At 34.8% G+C, this 19,590-nt stretch overlaps 2 protein-coding genes across 3 annotated transcripts; both read left to right on the forward strand.

Moving 5' to 3' along the window:
• The first annotated feature begins 1,244 nt into the window (after positions 1 to 1,244).
• LOC136806418 (condensin complex subunit 2-like) lies at positions 1,245 to 8,970 on the forward strand. Of its 2 annotated transcripts, XM_067062989.1 has the most exons (6): positions 1,245 to 1,333; positions 6,682 to 6,910; positions 7,092 to 7,182; positions 7,985 to 8,201; positions 8,651 to 8,724; positions 8,845 to 8,970. In XM_067062989.1, the coding sequence occupies exons 2-6, from the start codon at positions 6,690 to 6,692 to the stop codon at positions 8,953 to 8,955; spliced, it is 714 nt and encodes a 237-aa protein (XP_066919090.1). In that variant the 5' UTR covers positions 1,245 to 1,333; positions 6,682 to 6,689; the 3' UTR covers positions 8,956 to 8,970. The 2 variants fall into 2 exon arrangements, with proteins under 2 accessions (XP_066919090.1, XP_066919089.1); XM_067062988.1 differs by lacking the exon at positions 1,245 to 1,333 and having other exon boundaries at positions 6,638 to 6,910.
• Positions 8,971 to 9,421: 451 nt separating this feature from the next.
• Positions 9,422 to 19,543, forward strand: LOC136806463 (condensin complex subunit 2-like). Its single transcript, XM_067063045.1, has 15 exons — positions 9,422 to 9,490; positions 9,947 to 10,145; positions 10,583 to 10,671; positions 11,095 to 11,173; positions 12,817 to 12,893; positions 14,254 to 14,324; positions 14,672 to 14,808; positions 15,044 to 15,153; positions 15,385 to 15,510; positions 16,014 to 16,053; positions 16,798 to 16,859; positions 17,464 to 17,604; positions 17,859 to 17,966; positions 18,736 to 18,936; positions 19,378 to 19,543. Exons 1-15 carry the CDS (start codon positions 9,422 to 9,424, stop codon positions 19,435 to 19,437), a joined length of 1,569 nt encoding a protein of 522 aa, XP_066919146.1. The 3' UTR covers positions 19,438 to 19,543.
• The last annotated feature ends 47 nt before the right edge of the window (positions 19,544 to 19,590 follow it).

Raw genomic sequence — 19,590 nt, forward strand, 5'->3', positions numbered from 1 at the left:
TGCCGCCTTTAGCCGATATACGGCTAAAGACATTTTTAGCTGGCGAGTGTCTACAAATATAACATTACGTAATGTTTAAATTTTCTGTGAGGCACCAAATCATAGATTGGAAAATATATTTGGATTTTGAAAAAAAAGTAGGCAGAAGGAAGTTTGCTTGTTTTTTTCCTCCTTTCTTGTTTAATGTGGAGATTTTGTAAAAGATGAGAAATTAGATTTATTGAATTTAAGTGCCCTGATGTATCTTCTGTGTGCACCAACAAAATTTTGCTTCATAAAACTACATTTTGATGCTTTAATTTGGACTTGCATGAGTGTATAATCTTTTACCACACTGGATTCGTTGATCACTATTGGCTCCAGATAATTGTTTTGTCAGTTCTACAGATATGTTGCAGATTATTTCAAGGTATTCTAGTTATGTATATACAGTACATGCATTTTGGGGATCATATTGAATATTTCTGACATTAGTTCTTTATGATTCTACAAAAGGGAGTGTTGTTTTGGTTGTTGTTCCTTCAACAAGGGCCTTTAAATGTTAAAACAAACAAAGAACTTTTCTTCAGCTTTGGCATTTCACTTTTTAATACTGTGTGGCCTTTGAATCTTTTCAGGTACTTAGCTTCAATTCTTTGAAGAGATTGGAGTGTTTCTGGTTGTTTTCTTTCACTTTTGTGTTCATATTTGTATTTTTTTAGCTTCGACCGAAGAGCTGATGGAAAAGTTTTGATAAATTTACAGACCAGATATCTTATAAAAGCAAAAGTCAAAAATAAATCTACAGACTGTACATAATGCGCGCATCAGATTGTTTTTTACCTTTTTTCTGTTTTGTTTTTCTGGTCTGGGATTCGAATTTCAAATGTAAACATTCCATTGAAAACATTCGAAACGATCGTTTTTGCGCGCACATCAATGTCAATCAAACTACTCGCCAAGATTACCTTTGCGAACCGGAAAGCGGTTGGTAGATCATTAAGCAGACCTATACTACCTGTGGTTTTGTAGAGGTCTGCGATTCAGACTAGTGGTTGATACGTTCAACCTCAAGGTGAATTCGTTTGCTCGTCCTGTTACGATCTAACTAAAGTTTTTGCAAAAGCTCTTCTTCGTTGGTACTTTCAAAAAACATCTGAAGGATGTCGATAAGACTGCATCGAAAGAAGGGTTTTAGCTACCACGGTGGAGCGCCTTCAACTTTCGTTTTCATTTTCACAAATGACGTCATTGTAAATTTGGCGGCAAAGCTAAACATGGCGGCAAAACCAAGTCGAAAATGACAAAAAAACTGAACAGATTTTATGATTTGACACCAAAAAAAGGCGAAAAGGTAGGGAAATTACTCTTAAAATGATTGTCAATTTTTCATAATGTTCGACAATCGAATCACAATTGATTGTGTTCAATTGATTCGGTGTTTGATTTGTTTGATTAACAGTATAGAAAATCGTATATCAAGACAAGATTAGATAGCAACTCCAGAAGATTTTTCAAATTTTAATTTTTTTCTCAAAACCTATCCTATCTTGTATATAGAGCTTTGAAAAAGAAAGAAAATGAGGGGTCATAGGCCTCTAGAGGATAAGTGGTTGTAAAGATATTCAACTTTTAGTGTCAAAAATTTGACTAAAAATGTCAAAAAAAGGTTAGGAAAATAGCTTGGAAAAATTCGAAAAATGTGTCAAAAAAGAAAAAAAAAAATTTTCCAGTCATGCTTCTTCAATTTTGCATATCTCTTTTTCTAGTGTAGCCAGAGACCTGAAATTTGGAGGGAGAATTCTTTGATGGTGTTAGAATATTATTATATAAAAATATTTGTAAAATATTTAGTATATTTATCAAAATAATGAAAGATATATCTTTTTTGAAAAAAGAAGACATTGCATTGTTTTATTTTTGTTTTTGAAGAAAATTAGCTTGGAAAAGGTTGAAATGAGTCAAAAAAGGTGGTAGGACCCATTTTCAAGGGGCCTCTGGAAATGGAGGAACAAAAACTTATGAATAAAGAATAAGTTTTTCTGAATGGAGAAACCCCAAATGAAAAGAAAATCCATTTCGGCAGAATTAAAAACTTTTTTTTGGGACATTCCCATGCAAAAGAAGCAAAAAAGTGAAAAAAACTACATGAAAATGAAAGAATTAGAATTAGCGATTGTGATTTTTGAATTCCTCACCCTTTTTCTGACAAACATACAAAGTTTCAGCCTTCAAACACATTTTCCTCCGTTTCCAGACACGTTACGTTTATTCATCGAAAGTTGCAAAATGTTTTTCTCCCGTTGGCAAACAATTTTCAAAATGTTGCAAAACGTTCGGCATTTTACCAATTTGCCGTCTAGCCCGTGTCCACAGTGTTATATACCGCTGGAAAGCTAAGATCACGGGCTTTCATTTAGTAAAAACCGGAACGCTTTAGCATACATAGAAAAGAAAGTTGGAAGGGTTCAAAGTTCACGGAAAAATGAAACATTTGGTTTGACGTCAACGAAAGTTGCGTGACTTCTGGAGTCGCTAGATTAGAGGAGGGTGCCCTCTTCTACACCTCAGACTGTCAGACCATACTCAAAATCCTCTACATGATTTTGAGTACGGGCCGATTTTACTTTCGTTTTGAGTGGTTTCATTTTCGATTTCAGCCCAACATCTTAGCAACGGGGTGCTCGCCCATAGTTACAGGGGTTTGGTTTGTGCAAAAAACTAAACATAGAAAATTTTCCAAATCCCATGGCATTTCAATTAAAGCAATGAAAAATGAAACTTTTCTATGTTTCACGTTTTTGCACCTATTCTTCAAAATGAAGACAATCTAACTATTGCATCAAATTCCAGCTTTCTTCAGTAAGGCGAGGGGAATCGCCTAAATTGAAGATGAGAAAAAACCTAACCTAAGCCACAGATCACGGTGGATTGAAACAAATATATGAAGGGTGGGATTTTACAGCCGCCCGTCGTGCAAGGCACTGAGAGGCCATGGGTGCCAAAAAAAAGGGCTATAGACAGTTAGTCACACTAGGAAATTAAGCTTTCAGAAAAAACAACATCAGTCATCTACAGGATACATTTCAACAACAAGGATGAGAGTTACCTGAATCAAGTTTGCAAGACAATATTAATTAAAACTTGAAAGTTGGAAACAAAATAAACCGTGCAACAGCCAAAATCAACCAACCAAAATTTGTCATTCAATTCCCGAGACAGCGCTTCGATTTTTAAGGCCTTGTTTATACGCTAAAGTAAAAATAATTCCGCACATGTAAATGGGTCATTGCTGAGGTCCGGCAAAATTTCCGGGAGATAGCCTATCCGGCGGTGCGCGGATCTAGGTGGGTTCCGCCTCCCCCGTAGATCTTTTTCTTGGGAAGTTGATCTTCAAATTAGTTTTCAAGGTTGGCTTGGCTCAAATTTTTTCATCTATGGCTCAAATTTTAGGCAATTTCTCAAAGTTTTTGAAAATGTTAATTTCATTAAAAAGCGCCGGGTTATTTTTTCACGAACCCCTTTAGAAGTTTTGCGGCGCATTTTTTTGCTTGAGAGTCAAGTAAACGATATAGCGCTTTCGCAGCATTAATCATTGATACGCATTTTGGCGGGACGCTAGTGTGACTAACTGATAGACCCGTTTCAATTTTTTGATTTTTCGCGTTTGCATGCGCATGCGCCAAAATAGTTAGGGTTTTTCACCATTTCAGAGGCAGAAAACACGAAGCTGCGCTCGCTGGAAAAAGGCAGTTTTGCCAAAATCTCTTCATCAGAATTTCATGAAATTTTAGTATAAGAATCCTATATAGTTATTAGTTAACATACTAAAATTTCTATTCAAAATTCCTTTTGTTCCTTCTAGATCCTGAGAAAATTGATATAAACTGCGTGCCTCCGGTTAATGTTGTTGTCTTTTTTGCCTCTGAAAGTCGGGCCATTTTGCGGGTCGTAACGAGCCGATGTAAACATGTGATGTCACATGAAACGGGCCTATTTGAAATGCTGCAACCTCATTGGTGGAAATTTGATAAACAGCTGCGAAGGAGCGCTGGGAAGCAATCAGTAGAAGAGACCACGTTCGTTTTTCGAAAGCATCCACCGAAGGAGGACTTCAAAATATCTGTTCTGAAGGCACGTTCCAGCTGGATATGGTGGTCTGTTCTTACCGAACTAAAGAAAAAAGTCTGCTGGAAAAAAGTGGTCTGTTCTACTGAAGATTGGGACCAGCTGGAAAAATATGGTCTGTTCTACTGAAGATTGGGACCAGCTGGAAAAATATGATCTGTTCTACTGAAGATTGGTACCAGCTGGAAAAATATGATCTGTTCTTATGAAAAAATAGTCTGATATCTTATATTTATAAATAACGTGTCTAAGAATTTCCTATCTGTTCTGAGGGAATTTAAAAAAAATCCTGAATGTTGTTGCCTGGAGTGGCAGCTGAAAATTCTCCATCTGTTCTACAAAACATCTGGAAATTGTGGATCTGTTCGAACTGTTAGCTGGAAATTAAAGTTTCTGTTCTTAAAAGTCCTTCAATGTCAAGCTGGAATTTAGCGATCTGTTCTTATAAGATTTTGTCAGCCCTGGTAGATAAGAACAGTTAACTCGCGTAAAATCAATCGCCTGGTAATTTCGTACCTGTTCTGAAAGTTTTTTTACCTCCTAGCTGGAAAAATATAACTGTTCTGAAGTAAAAATTTCACGCCTGGAAAACGAGGAACTGTTCTTAATTTCGTGGAAATCCTTCCAGCTGGCAAATCAGAACAGATATTTGCATATTTTAGGTCGGTGGCTGCTTCTGGTTTTTGTTGCAGATTTCAATATAAACTTCTCTCAGGGATCACTTGTCAATTTACATATACACATGTGTTGTGTAAACTTGTCAGCATTGTATTGTTGTAAAGGAAAAGATAAAAGAGGTAAGACTAGCCTAGTTTCTAATCCTGATATAGGAGTTTAAGTTGAGACTGATTAATACCGTCTGTCTGGCTGGCAGTGTCTTTTCAGGATTAGAAACTAAAGTCTATTCACGATAAGTGTGCACTCTTTTTTCATTTACCGATAACTTTTGAAGGAATTCTTCAATCTTTATAAATTTGGTATCATTGGAAAGATATTAGTGAGTGGAACAATTTGAAATGAAAAAATTTTCAAAAAAATTCTAAAAATGAAGATGAAAATGAAGAAGAAAAAAATGAAGATCTTGTAGAAAAGTGCTATAACTACCATTTTCCGTGAAGTGAATCCTTGATCATCGAACGTCATTATTGTGAAAAAACTTCTCAAAAATAATCATTCAGTCAAAAGATATCAAACAAAGTTATAAGCTGATTGACGTCTAAAAACGCTGTTTTCTGCAGTTTTTTGCTGTTTTTTGGGGTCAATCACTTATTAACTTTGTATCATAACTTTATATTGAATAAATATCTTAATGAAATTTTTTCACAGTGATGATCTTCTAAGATCAAAGAATCTCTCCAGCGAAAATGAAAGTTATAGCAGTATTCTACAAGATCTTCATTTTTTTCTTCTTCATTTTCATCTTCAGATTTTTTTATTTTAAATTGTTCCACTCACTAATATCTTTCCATTGATACCAAATTTATAAAGATTGAAGAATTCCTTCAAAAGTTATAGGTAAAAGAAAAAAGAGTGCACACTTATCGTGAATAGACTTTAGGCTAGTCTTACCTCTTTTATCTTTCCCTTTAGTGAGGTCTGTTAGCACAAAAATACTTCAGATGGTGATTAAAGCATGAAATTTGGCACAGATGATCCTTAGAGGGTCTAAAACTTAATTTTAAACAGTAACACCAAATTTTGCCATCTGGCCACCTGCCAGATGACGTCATCAGGTGGCTTAGCAAAAATTAATTTTTTTGAAAATATTTAAAATCTGATGGTATCAGTGGAAAGAGCATGAAATGCTGATGAAAATCGAGGTATAAAACATGCCTTCAAAATCTTCCTATCAAAAGTTATGAAGGTTTAAAGTTTTTTGATGACGTCATCATAAGCCTTTCCAGGCAAAACCTAGGCTAGCTCTAAAGCTCTAAAGCTCTAAAACAGCATCTGATAACATGAAAACCAGAATATGATTCTTCAATGGGAATCAAAACTATAAAGTGCACTTACAAACATCAATATGTCAGATCTAACAAAATTAATAATGGTACTGTCATCATGGACAATAAAACAAAGGATTATTACAAACAGGAGAAAGTTTTGGGAAAAAAGAAAGACCAAATATTTGTTTCCCGTGATTTTTGTATGAAGAGTTAAGTCTATACTGCATAGTATTCCATAAGGACATGCAGGCGAAGTCATAACAGATGAGCCACAGACTGTAATCCAAATAAATGAATATTTGGGTAAACCCCAAATCCGGGAACTGTCAAAGTGTGTTGTTATAAAAACTCCTATTGCTTCTGAAATTGTGAGTGTTAGATAAAGTTTGAAGTGATGGAATTAGATGACATGATGGGGGCTGTTTACAGAAACCAATTTACCATTGTAAGTTAGTGTTCTGCAATAAATTATAAACAGAAACGAATCGGCAAATATCATGATTATGACAAGCCAGTATATAGAAAGGAATGAATTAAAAATAATGTTGAAATTTATTTATTTCCAATTTTTACTTATTAATTAACAGAACAACTTTTTGATACAACACAAAAAAATATATTATTGCAGAAGTCAAGATGGCAACTCCAGGGCTATCAACCCCTAATAGAACCACAAGAAAGAGGAGACCAATGAATGTATCCCCTGCATTGAATCTATCTACAAGTCTTCTAGAGGTAAATGATGATATTGAAGAACGGAGATTACGTCGTAAATCAAAACTCTTGACAGGCAATATTCTGAGTCCTGGAGGAGTACAAGCTTCACCATCAAGACCTGGACAAAATGATAAGGACAAGTAAGTGAAAAAAATGACTATTTGAGTGAGCTAGTTTTAATGATCGTCCATAATGCTCTCTTATTTGGGTGCTTTAATTATTCATCATGCTCAGGGTTGATTTTTGTTCAAATGACTTTTATTTAATAAAACAATGATGGACTTTCATAGATAATAATTTTGAAACATTAATTTTTTGTAGGAGAAAGTCAATCAGTCTCAGTCATGCTGGTGTGACAAATGCACAACTCAAAGAACATTATGCAAACTGTATCAAATTGTCTTCTGAAAATGTATGTTTCACCTAATACTTTTGATAAGTTTTGATGTACCAAGCTTGAAGTTTTAGTCATTTTTGTCTGGTCAATTTTTCATAGTCACAAAATAAGAAGTCATTTAGATCCAGGGGGGGGTCGGTAGTAAAATCTCAGACATAATGACGTTTACTACGGTGGTGGTGCGACAAAAAATCGAAAAAAAATTTTACTACCTAGGGTAGTTAAATACTAAAATAGGTGGTATCTATGTGTTAAATGTTGAAAAAATTTTACTACCTGGGTAGTTAAAACTGGTAAAATTAGCAAATTTTAGCTATTTTTGTAATTCTTTTAATTTTTTGGATGACTTTTCTGAAAAAATCTGAACATTTTTATAAGTTGAAAAAATTTTCTGTTGAAAAGTTGTTTGCTGCAAACAAAAAATTCTCGAGATTTTTTGTCAATATAAAAAAAACTTTTATTCTAAGGACAAAACATTAATTTTTGCACAAAGTGAAAAATGTGTCACAGAAATAATCATTTTTTAGCTTTTTTTGTAAAATCAGTCCGAAAAGCAACCAAAAAATAGGTGGTCTTTATGACAAATTGTCCCAAAAACTTTTACTACCAGGGTAGTAAAATACCTCTTCCAAAAGTCTGGGTGGTGGTATGTAAAAATTCGTAAAAATCCTTTTACTACTCATATATGTCTGAGATTTTACTACCGACCCCCCCCCTGTTAGATCCTGTAAAAAAGTAAGTTTACCAAATTTTTCATTTATAACTTAACTTGAGTTATCTTTTTTTCAATCCTTCGTATACTTTTTATGGTTTATAGAAAATTAATGTAAAGAATGCATTTGGTTTACATTTGATTGACTATATGAAAGATTTGCTCAAAGAATCCAATAAAGATGAAAATGCCACTAATTTTCAAGTTGCCAGTTGTACACTAGATGCTGGTGTCAAGATTTACGCATATCGTGTAGATTCTGTTCATAGTGAAGCATATAAGGTTCTGGGAAGCCTTGGAAGAGCAGTGAACAATCCAGATGGTAAGAAAGGTTCCTGCTATAGAGGTTTCTAAGGGTTTTGCTATATGTTGTTCTGCCATTAAGGCAATATGCAAAAATTTGAAGAGACAATTCATTTTATAAATTATTTCTTTATTCTACCAAAATGGTAGAAATCATATACTTAGCCATAACCTAAAAAGTAAATGTGTCTAATCTGAAAATTCCTTATTGATTGCTCTTCCCAATTCTATTTTTTATTTTACGATCAATGAAAAATCTTATAACCATGAATCACTTTTAGCACAGCTGATTATAGTATATTATCTAGGGCTTTAATCCAATGATTATGTCCACTACTATTTCCACTTATTATCTCTCCGCTTAGTTCTTGGCTAAAGGATTTAGGTAATTTCCTATAAAGAACAATATAATAAAGAACAATGTAAAAAATGAAAAATTTAAACACAATAAACAACTTGCTTTCTTAGAACCAGAAGATGGGGAGCAGCCTGACTCACAAGAAGGTGGCTCATCACAACCCGTGGCTAAAAAAACTAAAAAGGTATAAAATTTGTTTCATTTTTTGGTGGTAGATGGTTATATGTGAATAATTGTATATTATTATATATTATATTATGTATATTTCTTCACCCTTTTGATTTTTTCACTTCCTTCTTCCCAGAGAGCAGCTGGTAAGACTATCGAGACAAACATGAAAAACATAAACTGTGAGCAACTTGATATCGATTATGAGGTAATCATTTCTTACCATTTATGTTTTGATACTCCATGACGTCATCTGTTTGATGATTTATGCTTGGTCTTACTACAGTTTCTATTGCTCTTTCTATTTGGTTGAGTTGCAGGAGGCTTTGAGACGCAACTATAGACAAAAGAGTCAAAGAGCATCTCGTCAGCACCTTGGACTGACTACCCAATTCCCCTCACATGGCATGGGTTGAACTGGGCGATGATTCATTCATTCACCAAGTGAACCACTAAGAGTGGGAATCGAACCTCAGTCGCCTGTACAGCAACCAAGGTTTTGGAGGAATCAATCTGCTCAAGAACTAAAATTCTGATTGGTTTTGTCAACTGAAGTTCTAACCAAATGTAGTAAACACAAATGAGGGAGGAATTTTGGTTTAGGATCATTAGATTTAGAATGCCATGTTTGGGATTGAAAATAAAAATAAATTATTTTGAGTGTGAACTAAAAAACATGGGAAAATTCTTAGTCATCTTGTTTTGAAAATAGCATGGTTGATCAGAGAAGAGCTTATTTACTATTACAAAAATATGGATCACATATCCCAACACTGTCCCTGGTTTAGTAGGGAGATTGGATGATTAAAAATATTAAAAGAATTGGACATCCTTAAGATGACCCATAGTGTGCAGAGGGGTCCAGCCCCCACCATTTTTCAGGGGGGGGGCTAAGAAAAATAGCCCCCGGCTAAATTCTTGAAACATAGCCCCCACCTTCACAAAGCAAAATATCAAAGAAATTTTGCATGAAATTTATTACGTGACAGGCAAAAAGATTTTTTCAAGAGGGACAGAACCTTCCCTACAGCATAGATTTTTAACATAATTTAAAATATCTTCAACCTATCACCTCTGCCCCCAGTTCTATTATACAACACTCAGCCCCCCCTAGTAAGCTAGCCCCCAGTATTTTTTGAAAAATACAGCCCCCAATCAAGCAAAAATGGTTGCATGCACCCCCCTCCTAAGCTCAGGGGGGTGCATTCTATGTGACCTATGATTGTTTCTTTTTCCAGGTTGACCCATTCTTTACCAAGATTTCAGCAGCATGTGATGAAGCTGGCACCACCAGTTTGTTGTCATTCCATTTGAGATCACATTCTGATTTGAATGATTTGTTGCTGGACTCATCAACCACTGTCGATTCCATACCAAACGCAACAGTTGGAGAAACTACCAATGATGATGATATGGTTGATCTCAGCTCTTTGAGAGGTTCAATTTTTTATATTTGTTGCCTTTTCGATGGCTAGAATAATGCTTTAAAAACAACGTGCTTTAAAAGGAAGAAAATATGATTACAAGCATTACATCAATATTATTTTGTGTTGATTAATGTAAGTCTTTAAAAAGGAGAACTCGAAATTAATGATGAAAAATGAAGAAGAAAAAATAATGAATTTATAAAAAAATTTAAAATTAGATTAATTTTTTTTCTTCTTTCGAACAAGTAAAAGCAAACTCAAGTGATACTCTATCTTAACTTTAGCCAATGGTACACTTACCTTCATAGAGCAGTGATTCAGAGAAAACAACATAGGGCATATGAGTCCTCTAAAATGTACAAAATTTTCCCATCCGTTTGTATCAGTGATCTGCAGTGATTTTGATGGGTATTGATAACTGATAACTGTTCTGCTTCAATTCTCCAGATATGTACAACAATTTACCACTGACGAAAATGGAGATTTGCCCACAATTCAGCAACTTCAATTTCACTGGATGGGATAAAGATTCACAGGTAATAAAAAGTTAAAAGTGACCATGTTATTCTTAGATTTAACCATTTTTCAGAAGTCACATCTCAACCATGATATTTTTCCCATGAACAACGAGAACACCGAACACCTTTAGGAAAAATAATAAGAATGATTGTTTAATTTGGTGTAATCTGGTTCTATCGCGTCCCAGGGGAGGGGGGCTGACCTTGACGGCCGGTGGATAAAGAATCGAAAAATTTTCCCATTTTAACCCTGAAGAGTCGCAAAAATGATTTTAAAAGTAGACGAAAAATTGATCAAGTGATCCCCCGGGTATGCCATTTAGAGGAGAAACTCTCGTCTGAAACCCATCCATTCTATTTCTCATAAATAACAAGAATGTCAGCAACACGCTATAGTGAAATTTTATTTATTAATTTTTTTAACAACTTTGACCAACACAGGACATAGGAGGAAACATTCATTTACCCGATGATAGTTTCGATGGCGATAATATTCACCGTTTCGACGAAAATGCACCAGGTATAATCATTCGATCGATTAATTTTGTCATATCTGTATAAAAAACACTCAAGTATATTTTCCAGTATCTAGTTATCAAATTGAATATTAAAGTCTATCCAGATATAATTGGCAGTCGAAACAAGAATGTCTGTAACTTTTGATAGTCAAATAAATTGCAAAAATTTTTTTTTGCTTGTTTTAGAGAATCAAAACCGCTATATTTTAATGTATTTTTGGCTGAAAACTTCGCGATTTTTAGCGGTTAAATTTACGATTGCAAAAATTAAGCTTTTTTCTACTTATGCTACAACGTTTATTTTTACACCAGTGGTAGTTCAACCTTAGGTTAAGAAGGTTGTTAAATTTCAAGGCAAACGGAAAAGTCCTTCGGAAGATATGGGACCCGAAACACCCCTTGCTAGCACTTTTCTGTAAAATATCAAATCTCCGAATTTTTACTAAAAACGGGGGTTATATTATCTTTTTTGAACAGTGCAATTAAAAGTTGGAAAGTGTTAAGTGTTGATGCATTGGTATTATTGGTATCATTGATTATTTCGAAACGAAGTGAAATCACAGTATGATTGTTTTTATTACGATAAGCATATTGAACTTACTTTATTGCCTTTGTTATTTTTAAGTAATTAAAGGACTTTGCTAATTCCCAAAGCACGCAGCACAGTTTGGCTATGAGGTCATTATCCTGCATTATCATAAAAAGATCGTAAAATGTGTGATGATTGAAAAACTGTTTTATCATCACTACCCCCGCTTTTATTAAAAATGTTTCGCAGAAAAGTGCTAGCAAGGGGTATTTCAGGTCCCATATCTTCTGAAGGACTTTTCCATTTGCCTTGAAATTTGACAACCTTCTTAACATAAGGTTGAACTACCACTGGTGTAAAAATAAACGTTGTACCAAAGTAGAAAAAAAGCTCAATTTTTGCAATCGCAAATTTAACCGCTAAAAATCGCGAATTTTTCAACCAAAAATACATTTAAACATAGCGCTTTTGGTTCTCTAAAACAAGCAATAAGATTTTCGCAGTTATATTTGACTATCAGTTACAGGCATTCTTGTTTCGACTGCCAATTATATCTCGATACACTAGTCTTTTCATTTCCTAAATTAAAGTCTATGTGTTTAAATAACGGGTTCCTGAGGTGAATGAACCATGATAATAATTGTCGACGTTTTTGTTTGACTTAGCTACATTTTATCAGAGAAATCTCAATGTATTCTTTATGCACAATCCGAGATATTATTGAGTTTCTTTTTGGTGCTAATCCTGCGCCGGAGACGGTTAGTTTTTTCATTGGCTAGACTAGATCCTGACTGACTGAGGACGAAGGTAAGTAAGAGGACTTACCGTCCTCGATTTGGTGGGTCAACTTCAGTCTCTCTGCCGTCCTCAAAAGGGTAGATAGATAAACTCACTAACCACGAAGACGAACGGAAAAAGTAATATGCGAGTTTCACATCACATTTCTCATTTTGGTTAGCCTAACCTCCAGTGCGTTTAACAATGTATTTAACCAATGACATTTTGAAAATAACAATGCCAATAACAATGTATGTATTTAACCTCACGAATACAAGAAATTTTGTCATACCAAACAATAAAGCACTACTGTCGACTACTATCTTATTTCTTTTTTAGTGGTATCAGAAGCCATGGAGAGCTTTGACACTGGAGGTTGTGGTGGTATGGACGACTTCAGTGATAATGATGAAAGGGTATTAAACGTTATTTTTTGATAGGGTCCAAAAGAGGGCCATTTTCTCATTTTCCAACTTTTCCTATAGGCCTTAGCAAAAAAAATACTCCTCGCAAAAAAATCTTGAAAGAAAAATTTCATTCTTCAAAATGAACCAGGTTTGGTAGCGTCGAATAAAAGATGTCACGAGTCTTAAGGCTAGGCCCAACTTACTAAATGAATAGATTAAACTCAACGTTTCTTTTCTTCCTAGCCTTGACAAAATTTGACAAATGTAGACTGACAAGAGCAGCCGCCGGCAGATTTTTTTGAAATATCTGTTCTTTTTTTCCAGGAGAGTAAATTTTATGGATAAATCTAGTAGAGACTTTCCTCAAAACACCCAGGTAAAATCCAGGGGTCGCCTTAAAGACATCTGTTCTTAAAATCCAGGAGCACATTTTAAGAAAAAACAGATACAATTTTCCAGCGGATAATCTGTTTAAAAAATCCAGGAGCTAAATTGTGAAAAACACAACCATATGCCAGATTTTTTTTCCAGGGACCTACATAATTTTCTTAAAAAGTCTCATTTTCTAGGAGCATTTTAACTTTCTTAGAGAATAGCTGTTATAATTTTCCAGGAGCATAGAACAGATATACATTTTCCAGGAGTCCCATTTTTTTCCCAGAACAGATGATATAATCCAGGAGAGCCCAGGATACAGAACAGATAGTTTTTTTCCAGGAGAAAGGGGCCTCAAGAAGATAGATTCAGATATTATCCACCTAGCCGGTGGCTGCTCTTGGACTGATATAGGTGGTTAACCTAATAATATTTTCATCAAAAGAAAATCATTTATATTTTTATTTTCAAGAATGCCGTCTATGACCCACTGGGTGATAAAGTAAAAGGGTTTGACGGTTAATTATGTAGTGGTGTTTCAAAAGTTATAAGCTGGTATATAACTGGTATTTATTGGTACAATAAAAAATCTTTTGCTCTAAAAACAGCTAAAAACAACTCATAATCAAATTTCACGAAATTTACTATATAATCTGCTGAACCTTAAAGAGCATAATTTAACGTACGCCATAACATCTGCTTGCATAGCATTTTTAAACTAAAGAACAAACGATTCCTCCCTTCCCCGCGCAGATGAAATGGAGTTTTTACTTTAATAATTGGTCATTTGAAGTAATAAAAATGACGCGTTCTTTAGAAAAAGTAACAAAATTGTTAAACGACCAACCAAATCAAATAAGGGATTGTAATAACTCCATCTCGTCCCTCCCCGCGCCGCGCGAATACAAATTTGTTTATTATGCTTTGTCAGCATCAGAGGCGCGCTTGCTTTCTATATCATAAAAAATTATCTTAAAATTTTGACAATTTGCAGAACGATGCATTAGATGATTTACAATTTGGTCACCAAGGTGCCGCTATCCCTGATAATGGAATGTCATCAAAGTATGTTACTTTTATTAAGCATTTTAGTTCTTTTAAAGCATAATTCTTGTTAATTCAGGGAAGCTTATTTAAAGGAATTCAATATATTGTACGAAAGGAATATTCACAATACCCTACCACGGAACTTATAATGTAAATTTTTGCGAGTATTAAATTTTGTAAAAAAGGCCAAAATATATGTGAAGTAAATAAAAAGCTTACACTGCGAACTTCACTCATCACCAGCAGCTATGTTTCGATTGTGCAGGTCTTTTACTCTCCATCAACGTCGTTCCCGATGTAAAATCACCTTTTTTATGCTTACTAATACATGGGGACGATTTTTAACTCTCAATATTTATTTTCAGAGACCAAATGTTTGGTACTACGGGAACTTCACACATCGCTCTTTCGTTGAACCCAAGCGAATACTCTTACTTCAGTCAAGATCACATGAAAATGTGGGCTGGTCCTCTGCATTGGAAAGTCAAGGCGAAATCAAAAGGTGAAAATCGTTGAAGCTTTAATAATGATATTAGTTCATGCGAATTATGTAGATGGAATGGTTTAAAGTTGGAAAGAAATACAGGAAAAATCTTAGTCAATGGGTTGGGTCATTTATTTATAGCAATGCACCACATTAACTTTTTCACATGTGAAGCCTTTAATTTTTTCGCACATAATGATCTTTTCCTTGATACTATAAACATTAAGCTCAAATCAGATTCCTCGTTCTTTAGACAAAACGATTTCCACGACAAACGCCTCAAAAATGTCGACAAAGAAAACACAGATTCGTATTGATTTTGACGAAGAAATCGACCTGAAGAAACACTTTACCACTGGAAGGGTAGGTGGTCAAAGCGCAACATGAAAAACCAAAACAGATCGAAAGTTTAAGGCTCCGTATAGTTCTGAAAGAAATGAAACTTTTTCAGTTACATATAACAATAGACAAGGATACCTTTTAAATCATGCAAAACTGTTGATTTTTTTCTTGGTCTCAATTTCGATTAATTTATTTTCCATTTACAGAGCACATTTTCTGATGGTTTCGATTTCAAGGTTTTCTTTTTCTTAGGGAGCAACGCATATGAAGGCCGTTGCCATGGACAACAAACAAGCGGCACAGATGAGCGTGCTTCCAGCAGACTTGCATTACGAAACTGAAAGCCTCTTCAAATTATCAACAAGAACATTTGTATCGGTACGTTTAACTTTTTTCTACAAGGGACAAAGATGAAAGATATAAGATTCATGACTTTTCTTTCTCTATTGCTAATTTCCATTGCTGTTGCCAACCAATGAGAATTGAAATATTATATAATCCTCCATAACTCGAGCCTCTATAACCCTAACTCCAACAAGTTCACTCGTCCCCTTAAGTTATGCCTTTTAACCTGTCTCCATATCTCGACATTTCCATAACTCGAACAAATATGCGCTCCCCTTGCGAAGTCAAGTTATTCTTGATATGCGTAAGTCACTTTTCTTGCGGAAACACCCTAAAAAAGCCGGGATTTGACCTCTCTCTGGTACTAAAAATAGAAACACAGAGGTCAAAAACCGGCTTTTTTGGGTGCTTCCGTTAAAAAATATAACGTCATCGTTATTTCGAATTGAAAATCTTTGCGAAAATACAGATGACATTTTTCGATTAAATGTTGATGGACGGATATCTGTTCTAATTGGCTTCATTTTTAATTTCAGATTAAACGACAATCAGACGCAGTTGATCTGAAAAACGAAGGTACGTACACTCTTAGGTTCCAAATAAACGCCCCCCCGCTTGTTAATTTTTCGAAAATTTTCCAACCCCCCTGGACCTTATTAGGACCCCCCCCCCCATTTATTAATTTTTTAGAATATTTTCATCTGTGAAAGAGCCCCTTATTTTGCTCTAAATAGCCTGCCAAGGATTTTTTATACACTGGATATACAAGTAACAGATTTCTCGTGTACTAGCTATGTCCGCAGTAATGGTATTATTGTTCACTCTCCTTCCCTCATTAAATGATTTTTCGAAGCATTTTTATTGCATTTCTTATCGAAAATCACTCATCCAATTCCCAAAAGAGACTTAAAACTTTCCTGTGAGAGTCAGATTCCACTGAAGCCACTTAATTGATAATTATAAGTCGTCATGACGTTTCAAGCTGTGAGAAAGATGCAAAAGACCTGTTGTGTTTTCTAAAACAATGAAAATACAATGATCACTCTCCATCGTTTTATGAGTCGTTTATCCAGTGTATAATAAATCTCTGAGCCTGCTTTTAGCCTATATTTACCTTATTTTTGGGTTTTCAGAAGTACAATTTCCAACCACCCCCCCCCCGGCAATTAGAAAAATTTAGAAAAAAGTCTGGCACTACCGACACATCGCCTAACCTAGACGCCCTAATAAAAAGAAAAACATTGAAAACATTTTTTCGACTTGCCCTCTTTCATTGTCTTTGAATCACGTGACTGGATTATTTCTCCTTCTTTGATTTAGGAGACGAGTGGTATAACTATGACAACAAAAATGATCGAGAAGGATTCTGTCCGGCCCTTGATGTAAGTCATCCACTGAACTTTATATATCCCTGGACCAAGCTATATCCGCCATCTTTGAAGTTTTTTTTGAAGTGGTACCCATAAAGAAGCCATTGCAGTGTTAAAAGTCAACGTCTAACGGCGCTACATCATCAAAAGTTTTCGAGGGAAAGTAGATCTAGCGCTCTCGATGCATTTAAACCATCAAATATTTTGCTTAGCTGGGATTGAGAAACTTGGTCCAGGGTATATATTCAAGGTCAGTGAAGTGATCCCTAAGGAAGGTCAAAATGTTTCTGAACAGATAATTCCTATCACCCACACACAGGAAATCGAGACAAGCGATTCATTAAAGAAGGTCAATCAAAAATTATCGGATCAGATAATTCTTATCACCAACTCACTCATAATGGATAAAACAACAAGCTTAAGTTATAAAGTTGTTGATCCGAGTTAACAGTTTTAGAATAAAAAGTGATGTATTTTGTTTCTATTCGGGAAATAATTTTCACGGGAACTAATTTTTGCGGTTGGTAAGTATCCTTGTATTCACACAAACATTTTTTAACTGTCTCTGATAAATGATATTGTACCTAACTTATTATCCTCTTCCACTCTTCTTCAGGATTATGGGGATGATAATTACGATGATGATGACGGGGGCGGTTGTGGGGCGGACATCACCCTTGATGAGGGTGGTCTTAATAATGATGATCAACAAATCACGACGTTTGGTGGTGCTGGCCTCGTTGCCCCGCCAAATAAGGTAAAACAATATTGATATTTTGTTTGATGGGTTACACCAGGTAACACCAGCGAACATATAATACTGGAACGCTCGCGAGTATTGCTTCTGGTTCAGTTTTAATACACATATTTTTTATTTAGACGCTCATTAACAAAGCATGGATTTTTGTTGGTCCTCAGATTATTTAATTTTAAAAAGCATTAAACTTTGAACTATATTTTGAAGTTCAAAAGAAGTATGATAAGGCTCGTAAAAAATTTCGTTGTTCTTAGGTGCGAGTACTAGACATCAACTACGCGAAAGCAGCGAAACGTATCGACATCAAGAAACTGAAAGGTACCATGTGGAAGATGTTGACCGCGAAAAAAGAAAATGATAAGGTAATCATTTCGAAAAGATACTTTGGCTCTTCTTAAAAAAACTATATGACTGTGGAGGGTGTTATATTTTATCCCACCGGAAAGTGCAAATTTAACACCGGTAAAGGACTATTTTGACCATTCTTACTACCCCACTACCCCCCGGCCATTACATCCTCTACTGACTGCTCACATTCACTTGGAGGGGGCGTTGGGTAATATAGTACATTGGAGAATATACCATTACTCCCACAGCACTCCCACTCCACTGCTCCACTCCTACTCCAGTGTAATGAAGGCAAAGTGTTAATAAGAAATAATGAAAAATGTAAATTGAACATTTTTTTTATCTTTTGTTTATTTGTCGTTCTTCAAAAGAATCTTTTGTTTCATTTCGGTTTATTTATTTTATTTTTTACACTAAATTAGGATATCACTCACAATTTGCAGCTATTTTATACGTTACTGTCCAAATGTTTAAAGACCGGTCTCCACTTTCGCATGAACGAAAACTTTTTGACGTTTTTGTAAGCTCATTGGTCGGTTGAAATATGAAGCAATTCCATTGGTCGAAATTGACGTAACGGATGAAAAAAGTAGAACTTCCTTCAACTTTTTTATTTTGTTCGCGCAAAACTTTTTTATAACGTAATCTTTTCTTCAGGCGAAAAAGGTTAAGAAAAAAACTGTCGCCCATTTCACGCGAAAGTGGAGACCGGTCTTAAAAAAATTACTTAAGCCCTCTAGAAGTGTTTTCCCGAATGTAATTTTTCGGTCATACTTTTTTAAGGAGAACAAAGAAAACAATAACCTTCCGAAACCTGACATTCAAGAAACAGAATCAGAGAAAGATCAACCAAAAGACGTGTCTGGTTCCTACACCTTCAAATCTATGTATGATGCATTGCCCAATAAAGTGTCCACCAACATGTCCAAGAATTTATCTGCACCAATAGCATTCGTTTGTTTGTTGTATCTAGCCAATGAAAAGGTTTGTTATGATTTTCTTCTTCATTTTATGAATTAAGGAGATAACGCCCAAATAGATAATTATTTGCGATGGAGTGACGTCAAAGCACTTATGGTCTAACTTTTAAAGATAATTCTGTGTGTTTATTGAATAACATTTTAGCAGATCAAGCCAGTTGCTTTCTTCCCCTTGAAATGATGAATTTTAATTCATTTGAAAGAACACACGTGACTTTCCGTAACAAAAGATGTCATAATATGCAGTTTTCTTAGTTTCATATTTGAATGAAATAGAAAATTTTTAGACAGGGCGGTGTTTTAAGTCTAAAGGTTAGCTACCTATGATAAGGCATTTTCGTAACCGTTTTTTCAAGGATTTGGCTCGAATTGAACCTTGTGTTCTTTAAAAAAAAATTATAAAAATTCGTATTTTTTTCATATGATTTTGTGTGTGTTTTTTTAGAATCTTAAATTGACTGGATGTGAAGATATGGCAAATATCAAAATTGAATCCGGACCTTGAACAAACTCTCTAAAAATCTCAATTTAACTTATTTAAATCCCTCTGTTTGATTTTGTAGCTGTTTTTAGTACAGAATATAAAATTATATATAGTAAATCAACCTTTATATATATTTGAGCTATTTCAATCTTTATTAATTTCGCATAGCGAAAG

This window comes from Clytia hemisphaerica, unplaced genomic scaffold (assembly GCF_902728285.1).
Source record: "Clytia hemisphaerica strain Z4C2 unplaced genomic scaffold, Clytia hemisphaerica genome assembly, whole genome shotgun sequence".
In the NCBI taxonomy this organism is placed as follows: Eukaryota; Metazoa; Cnidaria; class Hydrozoa; order Leptothecata; family Clytiidae; genus Clytia; species Clytia hemisphaerica.